General features: G+C 32.6%; 2 protein-coding genes across 2 annotated transcripts in view; both read left to right on the top strand.

Moving 5' to 3' along the window:
- The first annotated feature begins 248 nt into the window (after positions 1–248).
- On the top strand, positions 249–3,294 carry LOC119836095 (lactoylglutathione lyase). The gene is made up of 5 exons (XM_038361336.1): positions 249–405; positions 544–616; positions 860–1,083; positions 2,155–2,265; positions 2,768–3,294. Exons 1-5 carry the CDS (start codon positions 296–298, stop codon positions 2,892–2,894), a joined length of 645 nt encoding a protein of 214 aa, XP_038217264.1. The 5' UTR covers positions 249–295; the 3' UTR covers positions 2,895–3,294.
- A 10,430-nt stretch (positions 3,295–13,724) lies between these two features.
- The window catches only part of LOC119835983 (probable ATP-dependent RNA helicase DHX35), a 42,450-nt gene continuing 40,143 nt past the window's right edge, over positions 13,725–16,031 (top strand). Inside the window, exons 1-2 of the mRNA XM_038361123.1 lie at positions 13,725–13,897; positions 14,887–15,152. Coding sequence (XP_038217051.1) covers positions 13,864–13,897; positions 14,887–15,152 — 300 coding nt within the window. The 5' untranslated portion in view covers positions 13,725–13,863. The remainder of the gene's footprint in view (positions 13,898–14,886; positions 15,153–16,031) is intronic.

Consider the following 16,031-nt stretch of genomic DNA (forward strand, 5'->3'; position numbering starts at 1 on the left):
AATTTGTGCAATTCTTATTTTCATTCAATTCCTTGTTCCTATTGTGCAATTTAATAATATTCATATCAATAAATATTCAGAGAAAAAGACGTTGTCACGTAAAATCTTCGCCCGTAAAACCGACTTTACAGGCAACCATTTTTTTTAATACTTCGACATCTGCTGCTTATGTTATGTACTACAATAAAACCTGAATTTTTAAAACATAAAACACTGAACTATTTTTTATCTGTTATAATGTCAGATGTCAATTTTTGGAATCCGATGTCTAATTTCAGCAAATAAAAAAATTAAAATGTCATTATTGTTATCACTCCGTCGGGCCGGTTACTCAACCGTTAATAAATTCAGTCGTTTTCTCTTGATTGAACGAAATCGGAATTCTAGATTTATAGAACTAAACAGGTGAACTAAGAATCACTCCATTTACATAAAAAATTTACGCGCATTCTTTATAAATTTATAGGATCAGAAGTAGTTATAACTTAGAAACAAACTTCCGTATTAAAAAGTTGACTTAATCGATCTATTATATATTTCTAGAACGATGGCGAGTCAAGGAATATCTCCGCAAGAAATTGAATCACTATGCAAAACACCCAGTCCCTCAACTAAGGTATGTACTTATATTCATGTTGATCCAATTTATAAATAACTTAATGAAATAGTAGTCAGGCGATCTATTATAGAACTTTTAAATTATGAAACTAGTCGCCACATAGTTCAACGTATGATATCAGTGATATCACTTAAAGATCATCTAAATTATTGAATCTGATTTGAGTCATTGAAATACAAACATAAAAAATATTAAGGTTATCATAAATAACAATATCAAAACTCAAATCTCTCGTTCCAGGACTTTCTGTTCCAACAAACAATGTACCGCATAAAGGATCCGCGGAAATCGATTCCGTTCTACACCGGAGTTCTCGGAATGACGCTGCTCAAGCAATTGCACTTTCCCGAGATGAAATTCTCGCTGTTCTTCATGGGTTACGAGAATCCCAATGAAATACCGGCTGACGATAGGGAGAGAACCGTGTGGGCTATGTCCAGGAAGGCTACATTGGAGTTGACATAGTAAGTGAGATACTTACTGTAATCATAACAATTGACTTCTAACCCATAGAATACTAGCTGCACCCCCACAGTTTCACCCGCATAAGTCTGTATCCTGTATGAAAGTTGCCTGTATGTTATTCCAGTTATCCAGCTGTCTATGTACCAAATTTCATTGCAGCCAGTTCAGTAGTTTTTGCATGTTAGAGCAACAAACACACACAAATCCTCATAGACTTTCGCATTTATAATATTGGTATGATTTCCAATTTTATAAAAATCAGTCATTACAGAATATTGTTTAGTGTTAAAACAAGGTTTTTTTATCTATACTTCCATACTCATAATATAAACCTTCTGAGTTTCATTGTGCTAATCTTAGAAACTACTGCAGCAATTTCAAAATTAGTTATTCAAATGTGCTAGGCTATATTACCTGTACCATGGGCATAGCCAGAGTTAGCCTAAGAGAAGTAATTTTTTGAAATCTACATTTTTTTTTTAATGACATTGACTTTTTATTTATTTACTTTTGTTGTTGGGGCACAACCAAAACTAAGCTAATTAGTGTAATAATTATTAATTTAAATGTATTCAACAGTAATTACAGCAAATAACTAATATTGTGTACTAGTGAATATAATTGGTATTGTTCATGATAAGGAGGTCATTAAGTCAACGACTGGAGTGATTGTAATATAACAATGTTATCAAAATTTATAAGTTAATATACACTGTGTTTAACGTTGTGAAATATAACTTAGTAACATGTTATAAACTATTTTCTCATCTCAACTTTGTCCAGATTGAGAATAGCTGGAGTTAAAACATTAAACAAACAACATAACCAAATAGGTTTAAAAGGAAATAATTTTCGATCCTGTGAAAGTTCTACTTAAATTATCTCAGCTATTCCTGACATTAAACTCATTGTTAAAGCATACTCAATTTTATTGTGTTTGTTTGTTTTTTTATAATGTATAAATGTTTAAAAACTATGAGCTTTTGAAAATACATATTACTTTTTCTCTCATCTATTCTTACTAAAAAAAATGCCCTAAAATTTTGTAAAATTTTCTCTATAATTTTCAGTAATTGGGGCAGCGAGAGCGATGACTCCAGCTATCATAATGGAAACTCAGACCCGCGGGGCTTCGGCCACATCGGGATTCTGGTGCCTGATGTTGATGAGGCTTGTGCAAGGTTAATTATTTATATTTTTAATTGCTATCTTTAATTTTAATAAGGTAAAAGGTAACTTACATAAGATTACGCTTGCTAACAAAACTTACCTTCAAATTGTGAGAACTAAACCATAGTTTAATTAAACCATACGGGTGGGCTCTCCCTTCTCTCGGAGGGAGGCTATCGCTTGAAAAAATATTGGTCAAAATTGGTCCAACCAGACGTAAATTCTGATGTAATATAGCAAAATTGTTGTCTACTAGCTCCGCCCCGCGGCTTCATTCGCGTAAGTCCGTATCCCGTAGAAATATCGGGATAAAAAATTGCCTTTATGTTATTCCAGTTGTCCAGATGTCTACGTACCAAATTTCATTGCAATCGGTTCAGTAGTTTTTGCGTGAAAGAGTAACAAACACACACACATACTTACAAAGTTTCGAATTTATAATATTAGTAGGATAGAATTATAAACTCCTATTTTTCTAGTCTATCATAAGGTGATAATTTTTATTTGTTATAGATTTGAAGAACAAGGTGTTAAGTTTATAAAGAAGCCGCAAGATGGGAAAATGAAGGGTCTGGCCTTCATTCAGGATCCTGATGGTTACTGGATCGAAATATTCAACAATAAATGCGTCGCTCAGTAATTTTTTGTCTGTATGTATGCGTGTAGTTAGGGAACGGCAAAATGACTGTTTATCTATCTTTATCACTACATAGTAGAAAACAAAGGCATTTTCTACCCTTTACGTGTCTGTATGCTTAGATCTTTGAAATTACGCAACAATTTTTGACGGTTTTTTTTTTAATAGATACAGCGGTTCAAGAGGTTTATATGTATAATAACATCCATTAACCTACTCTGAATTTAACACGTGGGAAGCCGCGGGCAAAAGCTAGTATAAAATATATTATATGTACATATATTCAAAATTATAAGAAAAAAGCATATGTATCGGATGTAATTATTATCAAATAATAATTCATGTGGAAAGAAAGGTGTGTCTTATGAGCAATATTTATTAATTACTGTTGAAAATCATAACTCTAAATATCATAAACAATTGTATATTATAAGCAGAAATTTAATTATAAGTGTAAAAATGAAATTTTTACAAAAATCGTTTGTTTTCTTCTCCTAATTTGCTTTAAATAAATTCTTATGACTGATTGCAAATTAGGTCAATTTAATTTACTCTTGTTTAAATGTTTAATTTTTTCTTATTGACGTGACAACGTCTTAAATTAGGTTGCGGCTCGGAGGCACTTATGAAAAAGTGTAACGCCCGGTAACGTTACGATGAGTCACCGAACTATGATCGCTCCGCCGCGCGCGCAGCACTAGAGAATTAGGCGCATTGAATCGGCGCGTGCTTGTGTCTCTGTCTCTGTCTTTTTAGTAAACAAATAATATTTTCTATAGTTAAAATTTGTGCAATTCTTATTTTCATTCAATTCCTTGTTCCTATTGTGCAATTTAATAATATTCATCAATAAATATTCTACCCAGAAAAAGACGTTGTCACGTAGAATCTTCGCCCGTAAAACCGACTTTACAGGCAACCATTTTTTTTTATTTTATCTTTTATTTAATTTCGTTTTACGTTAATCGTTATTAATAATCACATGTAATCGTGTTTTATACAGGAATTATTAAAAATATTATTGTTATATACTTTTTGTCTTATTTGGCTGCCATTAAAATTTGTTGATATTTGAGAAAAAAAAATTTTAATTCAAATGCTCAAATTCGTACATTTGTTTTTATCTAATACATTTATTCACATTGTATTTATAAAAAAGCATGATAAAATGAACTGTTTTTAATTTTTAATTGAAATTATTTAAACCTGGCGATCCTAATCAGGATAATAAGATAAACTCATGAAATTATTGTATTCTCACCGATCCCTAATAAGTGTACATAGGTAAAAATTAAAACTGACTGTGTAAAGTGGGTCAAAATCGAGTCTAAAGGGAGTTGGTGTTATAGATGTTTACAGCTGCAGTTAAAATAAAAATGTCAAATAATTGTTGATGATATTAAGAAGAAACTTTAAAAACAGTGCATAATGATACACAAACATGAATTTAAAAATACCTTGACTGTGAGTCAAACCATACGCTGAGAAAATTTAGAGTATCTAATTATCTTCATACTTTCTCTGTGAATGCCAGATATAATAGGATTATACAAAGGTCGGCTAAATTTTGTCTCTTAGGGTTAAGTTAGGCTAGTTTTTGTATCTGACTAAGCCCATTCTCTGGACCAGATAATATACTTTATACGAAATATTTAGCTAAACAAAAATATTTACAATTACACAGTTCATTTGAAATAAGAGCTAATACGTATAAAATTTCAAAAATAGCACTCACGAGAATTTATCAGTGCATATATAGCGTGACTAAAGTTTATATTTTTATAAGTTTATGATGAAATAATAGACTTAGTTGGTCTGCATAACCACTTTTAAAAATATTACGGATAAATTCATAGAAAAATAATAAAAATAGGATTGGAATGTATGATTCATTAATAAATTTAGAGCTTTATAGAGATAGATCTCCCAGTTTCACATGAAAAAATCAATTTGCATTCCGCATATCCGCACTCAACGGATAATCTCAAAAAGATATTGTTCTTGTAATATTTATCATTACTGATGCTGCCATTGGTCAGCCAAAGTCGGTATCTATCTATAGTATTATTACTAGAATAGAATTATATTATCTGTGGTATCCATCCATATTTAAAATAATCTATACCTATGAATTAAGCGTTTATCACTTGGATATACTACCTAAGTATATAGGTTAATCATAATTTTAAATCACAGGAATACGTGGCAGTAATGCATTTCTTCATCCTGCATCCTCTCCATCCACATTTCTCATCTATTTATGTTTCGTAATTGCAAAAATAAGTAAACCATACTGAGATAATATTGCTAACATAAAACAGAAATATTAAGCATCTATAACATAATTTTCTGATATCAAAATTATGCACACAATACCCTGTATTATTGTGTATTCACACAATATTAACTTAAAGCGCATAAACGAAATAAAAGCATATTATAATATAATTACACGCTATTATAATTCAGGAATAAATACCATAACGATAGCTTGTTATAATTCTTCACAGCCAATTTGTTGCTGTATAAATTGTAATATCTAGATAATTTGTGCCAGTCACAATGAAGGTGTTTATATTTTTGTTTGTTGTGTACGCGACTGCATGTTTTGCCGAGATTCAGGTAAGTTTTGAAATAAAATCGAAGGTTAAAACTATAAACAAATAATTAACGTTAACTACTTTTGTAATAGCGACATCTAGTTCTAATTAAGAAAATCTGTGAATATTCGAAGAATAATATAATAACAACATCACCACTGGTCAAAATGGGTGAAGGAAAACATCGTGACGAAACCGGCATGGCCAAGAATAAAAAAGGCAGTGACATGTGACATCTGCTAAACCGCACTTGGCCATCGAGGTAGATTATTTCCTGAATCCATTTAGGCTTGTGTCCCAGTTTTGGGAACATGTCTGGACTGATGATGATGATAATGACTAAAATACCATTGCTAAATGAAATTTAATCATGTGATAGTATTGATTAATCAGATAAGCTATAACAATAATACACTAGGTATTTAAAAAAAAACGAATTTGTGCCACATATTTTTATAAACCTGTGTTTGACCAGAGTGGTGGATAATAGCTTGGTTCCTAATAGAGTCTGTGTCCTTGTAGTCAATGGAAATGAAGTTTTGAGTCCGGGTTACATTTCTTCTTTTTTAAATATTAACAAGTATATTATGTTTGTCAGCGCATCATTCTAAATCTACTGCGCATTTAAAAAGTGTGGCGTAGTTGTGGTCTCTGAATTAAATAAAAACTACAATGTTGCCGAGGTTGATTCATATAATTCACGTCAGCGCGATTTAACAATTACATTATAAAATAGTCATAACCATACACTAACTACAACTACATATAATAGCATAAAACATTTTTTATAGAACACCAGTACTGAAAACGAAAATGCGTCAACAAGTGCAGAGACAAGAAATACGAGGCGAGTAATATCCCGAATATTCACTCGCCCTCGCCACACAACGCGAGCACACACGTCCAAATTATTAGACATCATTAGTCACAGAATACCGACAGTAGGCGGTGTTAAAAATATACTCAGTAGTGGAGAACATGGCAGTGGATTGAGCGCAGAAGCATCCATTCAACCTTATAAAACATTACCTCATATACATGGGCATGGTTTAAGCGCAGAATCATTACAATCTTACAAAGCATCACCTCATGTACAAGTGGCACACAGCTCAGCAACTAGTGGCAGCAGTGATGAAATTGCATATGTAGCACCATACAAACGAGTTCATATAAGCGCTAGTGGCGAGTCACAAAATGGGGCAAAAAGTGGTGGGATTGCAGAAAAACATGAAACCGAGCTTAGTGGAGAAACCTTGCTCAAATTACTTCAAGAATACAAAATGCCTGATTTGGATGGAGCCAGTAAAAAACTCCTTAAAGGAAAACTAATATTATATTATGACAACGACGATAACGAAGAGGATTCTAAAGAAATGATTATCAATACGATTCCAAAAAAATCAGAACAAGTTAATAATTTCAATTCCATTTATAAGGATGTTCTTGAGTTGTTCACGAAGTATGATGTGTCGCCCGATATTTATTATAAAATTCTTCAAAACGCGATGGTTGAAGGAAACTTCGGAAACGATGAGAGCATTATGCAACTTTTAATGACTTTAAATAAATATGGTAATTCGAATGCACATGATGATATTCTTCAAGACATAAAGGTTATCATAACAAGGAATAACAAAAAAAATGATCATCAAGGACAAGTAAGTGGATTTTTTTATGTTCATATTTAAACAATACCGAACATAAATGTTATATAGTGCTACTGTGAGAAATTTTTCATAAACAAAAATTATTTTTATTTTTCAGCAACAAGATGATATCGACGTAAATCACCATAACATAGGTGATGATATTGAAGACATAATTAACAATATTCTAAACCAAAAAACTGAAATCGATGTCAAAGATAATAGTAACGAAGGATCAATTAAGATGTCAACAGAATCAACAGACATATATAAAGAAATAATGCATACAATTGAGGCAGAAAACAGTGGTTCAAAAACGCACGTTCCGCCCAAAATTAATGTTAAACATCAAAGTGATGAAAATATACAAAATGATTCTGATTTTGGCATTAAGAAACTACCATGGACCGATCAAGAATATGACACTATTAAGAGTATGATAGAAAAAGAGAAACTTAAAGGTAAAATAATACCTCAGAAGTCTGATGAGAATGACATACCAGTAACTGAAAATAACATTTTAGAAGCGTCTCATGAAATAAATCACAATATTCATAACTATAAAAATTCACTTGAACCCCAAATAGAAGATGGTGAAATAAAACGAGTACCCTTACGCAAACCACATACACATAACAAATTAACTAAAACTCAAACGAATGATAGTGACACGAAAATATTATTTTCGACGAATGAAAATAAACACAGAAGGCCGCTAACCAACTACCGACCCAGAAATAGAAAGAATCGTAAACTTGGTTTATATAAAACTGACGTAATAACACTTAAAAAGTTGATCAATTACGTAATAGAAGATATTACTCACCTGGATAACTTACCACCTATTTTATCTAATAAACCTATTGATGAATATATTAAATATAAAAAAGGTAAACCGTTCTTAATTTATGTGATATTCCCGAATCATGAAGAAGATCCTGATCACGGAATAACCAACATTGATGAAAGTGAAATTCTAAGAGATTTATATCATTCACAAGAAGAAGACAACAATGAGGATACCACGGAAGATATAAATTCGCAGCATAGTCTCATTATTCTAGAAATTTTAAAACGCCTTGAAGCAAGGGGACAATCAACAGAAAATACGGATGACGATTTTGAAAACATTTTACGCCATCGACTGCACTCCAATTCAGACATTATAAGAGACACAGAAACGGAAGAGAATGGCAATAACGTGAGTAATGGAGATAATTCAGTATATGAGCTATTAAAACACCTCATAAGGAAAAGACATAGGAACGGGCGCGAATATACAGATGCTGATTTACAAAATGCCCGAATAGATAAAACGAAACTAAACAAATTAAAGATGCTTATAGGTCTCATTTTAAGTAATACATACCAACCAGTGACGAAGCAACTGATTGATGAAGTTCTACTTGCTCTTCTGAATGGCAAACATAATTCGCTTGATGCAATTTTGGATTCATTAGAGCAAAATAATAATGATAGTAATGGTGAGGAATTTATAACGAGTAACAATATCCAATCCTCAATAAAAATAGCAACAGATAAACTCATAAAGAATGTATATGAGATTTTAATAGCACTACGAAGGAATCACGTGTCGGACAGCCAAATAAGAACATTAATAGCAAGAGTTATAGAAAAAGGTATGTTGCAAATAACAGCTCAAAGTTTGAAAATGTGTACTACAAGGCTGCACAGGCAGATTGATCTTGGCATTAAAAGGGCGTTGCAGAAGTATAAAGTATTCCAGCACTAAAAGATCTAGCTACTTTAGATAAGTATTCTGCAATAAATATATTTTTGTATTTCAAAATGTATTTTGTTCGACCTTACCTACATAAGCGGTAAAAGGAAAATGGAAAACAGACAAAAAACTCGCCACAGTTCAAAATTATCTTCTTGAAATTAAATTGAACTTGATATTTATTCAACAGTTTAACCTCGTTGACATTAACTGAAGTAATTTTTTACTACAACTGTGTTCTGTACTACTGCTTTGTTTGGTGAGTGGGGGAGCGGCAGGCCCGTATCCTTTTACTTGCCCTTCCTAGTTTATACCTTTATTCCCTACGACAATAATGTCCCTTATCCACAAAAGTTGGTTTATCATTGCAAATTTTTATGGGCGGTGCTGTTCGCTTACAACCAGCCGCACCACAAGCACCTTAAAAAATTCATAAGTCTGATAATATTGTCTAGAACCCTCCCATTTATTACCAACATAAAATAGGTCAAGTATAAAAAAAAACTAAAAACGTGTACATTTGACGCATATACCCGCTAAAAAAGAATGATCGTGTAATCACAATTTCCAATTACAACAATCACACTGTAACAATTATTGGGAGACGATTTCACGCTGATATTTTAACAATGAGCTCATTTAATGCACCTCACTTGTGGCTAAAGTTCTCGATAACACCATGAACTTGGCGTGTTTCGTGTTCATTATTGGCATCGCACCAGCGTATTTAAATGAAGAGGTAATTATTAAATTTTTTTTTTGTATAAATGCACTTGTGTGGAGAATGGATGGATTTAATCGCGATAGAACCCTCGTATGAATGAAATAGTTAATGAGCAAGTAAGCGAAAAGCAGGCTTTAGTTTTTTGAAAAGTAGTATATGATCCGCTGATTAAAAAAATAACAAAAAAATCTATTATAAGTTTCAGGATAAAATACCCCAATTTGATAGTGTGTCAAAAACATAATGCTAAAATTATGATAAGAAAGAGTATCTGGAACTTCTATCTAGCGATTATGTATTACTTACAAGTAGTGATGTTGCTAAAATACCCATATAATAACAGTGTTAATATTATATAAAAAAATCTACAAAAAATAATAACACTTTCCACAGACAAGTCAATCGATTCCGATAGAAACGCAAGTTAATCAAACTGATGTTCAGGTGCGTATCATGAGTTTCATACATTAAGTATCATTAATAAATACCTATTAATTTAAGATCTTTCCAGGCCCAGGAAGAAAAAGAAGTTGACCCGAAACAAAATCAAAATCGAAAGTGCCCTAACAACGATGCGTTAGTAGAAACTCTAGTTTTTATGAGAGATTTTTTATTTCCGACTGATAATAGAAATGTTGACGTCAATATAATTAAAGACACCCTTGGAACATTAATACAACGATTAAATTATACGAATGCGGATGATTCAGATATTCCAGAAACGGTACAAATTCGGCCAAAGAAAGAAGTATTAAGATCCCATGTAGACGAAAATAACCCTCGGAATATATTGACTGGTAAAGTGTCTTTAGAATATCAAGTGCCCGAACTAAAAAACAGCGATTGCCAAACACTATATAGAGCTATTCTGAATGCGATAAACGCAGCGTATATCCAAATGAATACGTATTGTACAGAATCTGGTAGATGCAAACTGTCTAATGAAAACGTTGCCCCACCACAAATTTCCATTCTACCCGGGCCACCACAACAAAATTCACACGGAGATATTGTGCAGAACCCACGCACCAATGAAGAGTTAAACAATTACATTATGGCTTTACTAGGAACTTATCCGCAAAACACAGATATTATGACTTTGCTACAAAACTACAGACCGAATTCTGCTTCCAGCAACGTCAATGTTAATAATCATCCAAATAATGAACATACTCTTGGTAATTTAAACCACATTAATGATGTACCAAACAGTCAAACACAGGACGCAAAAAATTCTGTTCTAGAAATTTATACAATCCTGGATAACCCTTCAGGGTATACTGTAAGCCAAGATCACAGTCCAGCGCTCATTGCTTCTGCTGATAGAGTGCCGATAAAAAACGCTTCGCATAATATAATATACGGTGCAGGATCCATCCAGCCCCCTGGACCAATGGGTACTATACTAGTGACACAAAACATTACCGGCTCACCTTCCTTATCATCAGAAGATATGAAGTTAAACCAAAACACGCCTAGCACTGGTTCATCTATAATGAACAGCCACGCTGGAAACAATAACATTCCACTGCAAGGCTACCAGCAAGGAGTATCCAACGTGATAAATAGAAATGTTTTTAATAATCCACCAAATCAAGCAACTGATAACAACGTCCTGCATCGGCCACAAAATACTTTTCAATTCACAAACAATCCCTTAGATGCCTATCTCAACTTACAACAGAACCCTCAAGGTGGTTCGATATATGCTAAGAATTTATTAAACTATCCACAAACTAAATTTACATTACAAGACTATTACAATTACTATCAGAATCCGCTTCATTTGAAACCGCCTGTATCCAATCAGTTCGGTATAGGATATTTACCAAACCAAAGAAATATGCTTATAAATCCCCAGCTTCATCAAGGAATTTCATATAACACGCCTCCCGGAGTTAATAATATGTTACAAAACCTTAATAACACAGTTGCATTACAAGATTTGTATCGCTTGACAAGTATGACGAATGGGCCTAAATTAAACATAGCACCTAATAAAAACGGCATGATTGAACTAACGTTTACGCTGCAACGCCCGAAGACATTACAATATAACCCTGTATATTACGTCAAATATATCCTACCGTATCAAACATATTTGTACAATCTTCAGAATTTGTTACAGAGGAGACCATATCTAAGGAACAATCCAGAGCAATTGTATCAAGAACTTCTATCTGTGGCTAACATGACGGAATCATCGCAGGACTTAAAAGATCTAGAGAAACACGAAATCACTCAATTAGTCGCAACCAACGGCGCTTTGGTGAAAGCAAAAGTTTTAGGCGATGGCAAAGATTCGGTTGATGCTGTTATCACAGATGAGGTTCAAAATATTTTGAAATTATCGTCGAAATTAAGTGCAGAGGCAATGTTAAATGCAACTAAATTGGCAGTTAGTAATATAGAGGAAGCAATAAACAACGGTAGCAATAAAGCTGTTGCTAATGAAACAACAATTGTTAATGCACCCATTGCTGATGTTTTGAATAGATCAGTTAACAGTAGAACACTTGGAAATCCTTTTATCTCCAATCCACAGTTCCTACAACAAGCAATTAGGAATTATCGATATAGATCACCGTATACGGGCTATCGTAATGTTATAAACCCTGGAATGCAAGCAAATAGACAAATTTTGTTCGGGTAATATTATAAAGTTTAAAATAGAAACGCCAAAAAAATTTAATCACATGCTGTGAATAAAATTTGCTTCATTTTAAACAAGTTTCATTTTAGCTATTTATTATTATAGGTAGGTTTTTTTCTAACAGACACAAAAACAAATTTTAGAGTTTTAAGGGGTTATGAAAATTTTGTAAACTATTTCCTTCAGAAAAGAACAATATTTATGTGTTTAACAATTTCTGATGATGGTAATGGAATCGTATGAAATCTATTATAAATGCCCTTACCAAAGGGTAGCATTAAAAAAAAAATACTGTATGTGAAGTAGGCTCCATGTCTTTAGTTTAAAATATACCACGAATATACTTTCCTAAAGCTATGTATTATGTAGGAGAGGGAAAAACAGACAATATACCCCATTCTAAGAATTTTCGATAGAGCTAAAATAAAATGTAGTAATAATTAGAGTAATACGTAAAGTAAAAAAATTACTACTATGTATTACTAGTTTATATTATGTTATCTGTGATATTACAAACCAAGAAACAACTTTCAATGGGTGTATATAGATGGAAATCTGCATAATATTATCAATATATATACTAATCTTTCAAAGTTTTTTGTTTGTACACGCTTATCTCAGGAACTGCTGGATTAATTTCAAAAATTGTGTTACCGTGCATACATAGTATATACTTAGACACGTATGCATGGACTAATTTGACAAAGGTTCATATAATTTATAAATTAAATTTAATGACTTCTTGATCAAGTGCCCGTGTTTTATTTTATTTAATATTTGAAAAAGAAATGAATTTCTTAAAAGTATATGAAAATGCGTTAAATTGAAACGCGCTATAAGCGAATATGAAGTACTAGCTGCGCCCCGCGGTTTCACCCGCGTAAGTCCGTATCGCTATATAACTTTCGCATTTATAATATTAATAGTAGGACGAACTATGATAATATAATACCGTAGCTCCGTACCGTAGTTAGATTTTGTTATTTTGAATGCTTTGGCATATCACTGAAATAAAATATAAGTTATTCTTACGATTTATGTGGTAATTTCGTGGCTACAAATAAAAGGTAAAATATAAAAATATATGAGTCGAGCTCGTCAGATAAAGATATTACGGGTTATTTACAACATAAAAAATCCATATTACGCTAATCTGACAATTTGAGCGTAACCTTAAAGAATTATCGATATTTTTTAATTTCCTGCGGCTCCTGCGAGCGCACCCACCAGTATTAACTGCTCATACTTTCTGGAGGTACTTAGTAATAGGTAAGGTACGTTCTCTTATAATAATATGACGCGCTCGAGTAAATCCCAAAATCCCCTCTTGGGCTCCCCTACTATAAAATTCGCAGCACACTTTTACTTATTATTTTGCAGCTATTTGCCGCCTTTTTTTGGTATCTACTGTATCGTCAGGCGGAACGTAAAAATAATCAAAATATTTACGTTTTATGACATATGTCAGTTGACAGATAATTTGTTCGTATTCTAACCTAAAATTCGCATGTTTCAAAAACTTATCAATTAAATAAAAACAGAAATAAATAAAAGTGCCACAAATGTTTCTAAGTGTAACTGTTTAAGTGAAGTTGTGTATAGTGCAATATGATTTCACGAAAACCGATATTTCAAAAGCCGAGTAAGTATCTATTCAACTAAGTACATATCAACAAAAATTTTTGTATTTAGATTAATTTCTATTCAATGAAATAAATGTGTTAGTATTTCATTACAGATACAATTGCCTATGTACTATGTGGAGTAGAATTTGTGTATCCATTTCTTATATCCAGAAAATGTACATAACTGATATCCTAATGTTTATAGTCTATGAAGTAGCACTGTAATTATAAAGATTTACCGATCAATTACACATTTTTATTCATAAATAATCGGTAGTTTTATAATTTAGCTGGGACTATTGCAATGAATCTTCTCACTTTTATATGAAAGTTATAATCTTTTTCTGCTATCTTATTTCTTATTTATTAAATTAAATCTACATATGTACATCAAATTCTATTGTATAAAGCTGAAGTTGGTATGTTTGACTATGCTAATCTCAGGAATTACTGAGATACCATTTTTAAAATTGATATCCATAAGATAACTAAGTTTCTTGCCGGCACTTCTCTGTAGAAACTTCTTTCGCACCGGTGGTAAATATTAAAACTGTGAAAAAATGTTTGTGTTTTATATGATTGTGATCTCTCAGTCTTAGGCTATACAGAAACCACAGGTGAAGCCAGGATACATGTACGGGGTGGTGGGATGAAAAGCTACTTATCCTGTTTATCCTATTTACGCCCAGGCTTTGCCCGTGGTACATATATAGGCTATATATGTATAGCCCTCCTCAATAAATGGACTATATAAAACTGAATGAATTGTTCAAATCGGACCAGTAGTTCCTGAGATTAGCATGTTCAAACAAAGAAACAAACTCTTTAGCTTTATAATATTAGTATAGATTTCAAAACTAATGTGAGTGAAACTGCAGAGCACATATTGTCAAGCTATATGTCTGTATAGCTCAAAATAGAGTTATATTCATATCTATCATACAGTTGTACATATATAGCGACTAGCAAGACTGCTTGAAGCTTTAATAATTTACATTTTCCATAGGTGATGACAATCTATATCCAGTGAGGAACAAAAACGGAGAGATAGAAACATTAGTGAACCCGAACATAGACTCAGCGTTAAGCATTGATAATGACTCTAAAACCAATGTTGTCTACAATCGTTACCACCACTTGCCTCTCGAGGCTCAACGACAGAAGTTACCGGTATTCCAGTATCGCAATCACATCCTGTATTTGATGGAGAGGTATCAGACGTTGGTTCTGATAGGAGAAACTGGATGCGGCAAGTCTACACAAGTTCCACAAGTAAGTTCTTCGTCATTTAATCTGTATCATCTGTGGCTAAAGCCTATATTGCTATTATTCTGTGTCTATACTGGAAATTTTAGGAGAAAATGTGTTTAGCAGACACGAAAATAGGAATTAAATCTGTCCATTCACAGTGGGACAAAAAAGAGCCTTAAGGAGGCGGTTACATTGAAACACACAGCTGAAGCTCATAGAAGCGTGTTTAAATATTTAGTCAACATTAATATATTGGTTATAATAATATTAACCTTCTCACTAGAAACTCGGTATATAATGCCAAGTTCTAATTTATGCTAAATTAAATTCACAGGTATCCAACTTCCTAACTATTTTGAATATCTTATAGTGTAGGCGAATATTTTATAATGTGATCTCGGTTTTTAAGATTCTGCAGGAAAAAGATACAGGACATTTAGAATCATAATCTAAACTTATATAGTAAAGAAGAAATGTTTGTGTGTTCGTATGTATGTTTGTAACCATTTCACACAAAAACTACCAGATTGATTTGAAAAATCTAAGTGACATATGCTATATTATATGTCCCTCATTTTATTCTAAATGTGCTTTTCGCCCGTGGCTTCGCCCGCGTCAATGGTAATTAAGATAAGCAGCCACAAGGTTTTTCCTATCGGTTTTATGGGTTCAGTAATAAAGGCGTGAAGACTGTTCTGTGCCCCAAGACCCGTGAGGTTCCTTTTGGGAGCACGGAACAGTAAAAACAGGTTAGTAGAGTCCTGTGGGCGGGGCATTCGCGCTACACATATTTGAAATAGCTTATATCTTTAAACAAGCAATTTTTGTATATATACCTAGTCTTGCCATAAATATTGTAATAAAGAAAAAAGAAAATTGTTAACTGCAAATAACATTTAT

This window comes from Zerene cesonia, chromosome 22, assembly GCF_012273895.1.
Source record: "Zerene cesonia ecotype Mississippi chromosome 22, Zerene_cesonia_1.1, whole genome shotgun sequence".
Classification (NCBI taxonomy): Eukaryota; Metazoa; Arthropoda; class Insecta; order Lepidoptera; family Pieridae; genus Zerene; species Zerene cesonia.

Bases quoted from the DNA above. Each gene is read 5' to 3' on its own strand.
- LOC119836095 (XM_038361336.1), top strand. From the start codon at position 296: ATGTCATTATTGTTATCACTCCGTCGGGCCGGTTACTCAACCGTTAAT. The intron at 406-543 runs GTGAACTAAGAA...ATATATTTCTAG, and splicing joins AGATTTATAGAACTAAACAG to AACGATGGCGAGTCAAGGAA. The intron at 2,266-2,767 runs GTTAATTATTTA...TATTTGTTATAG, and splicing joins GTTGATGAGGCTTGTGCAAG to ATTTGAAGAACAAGGTGTTA.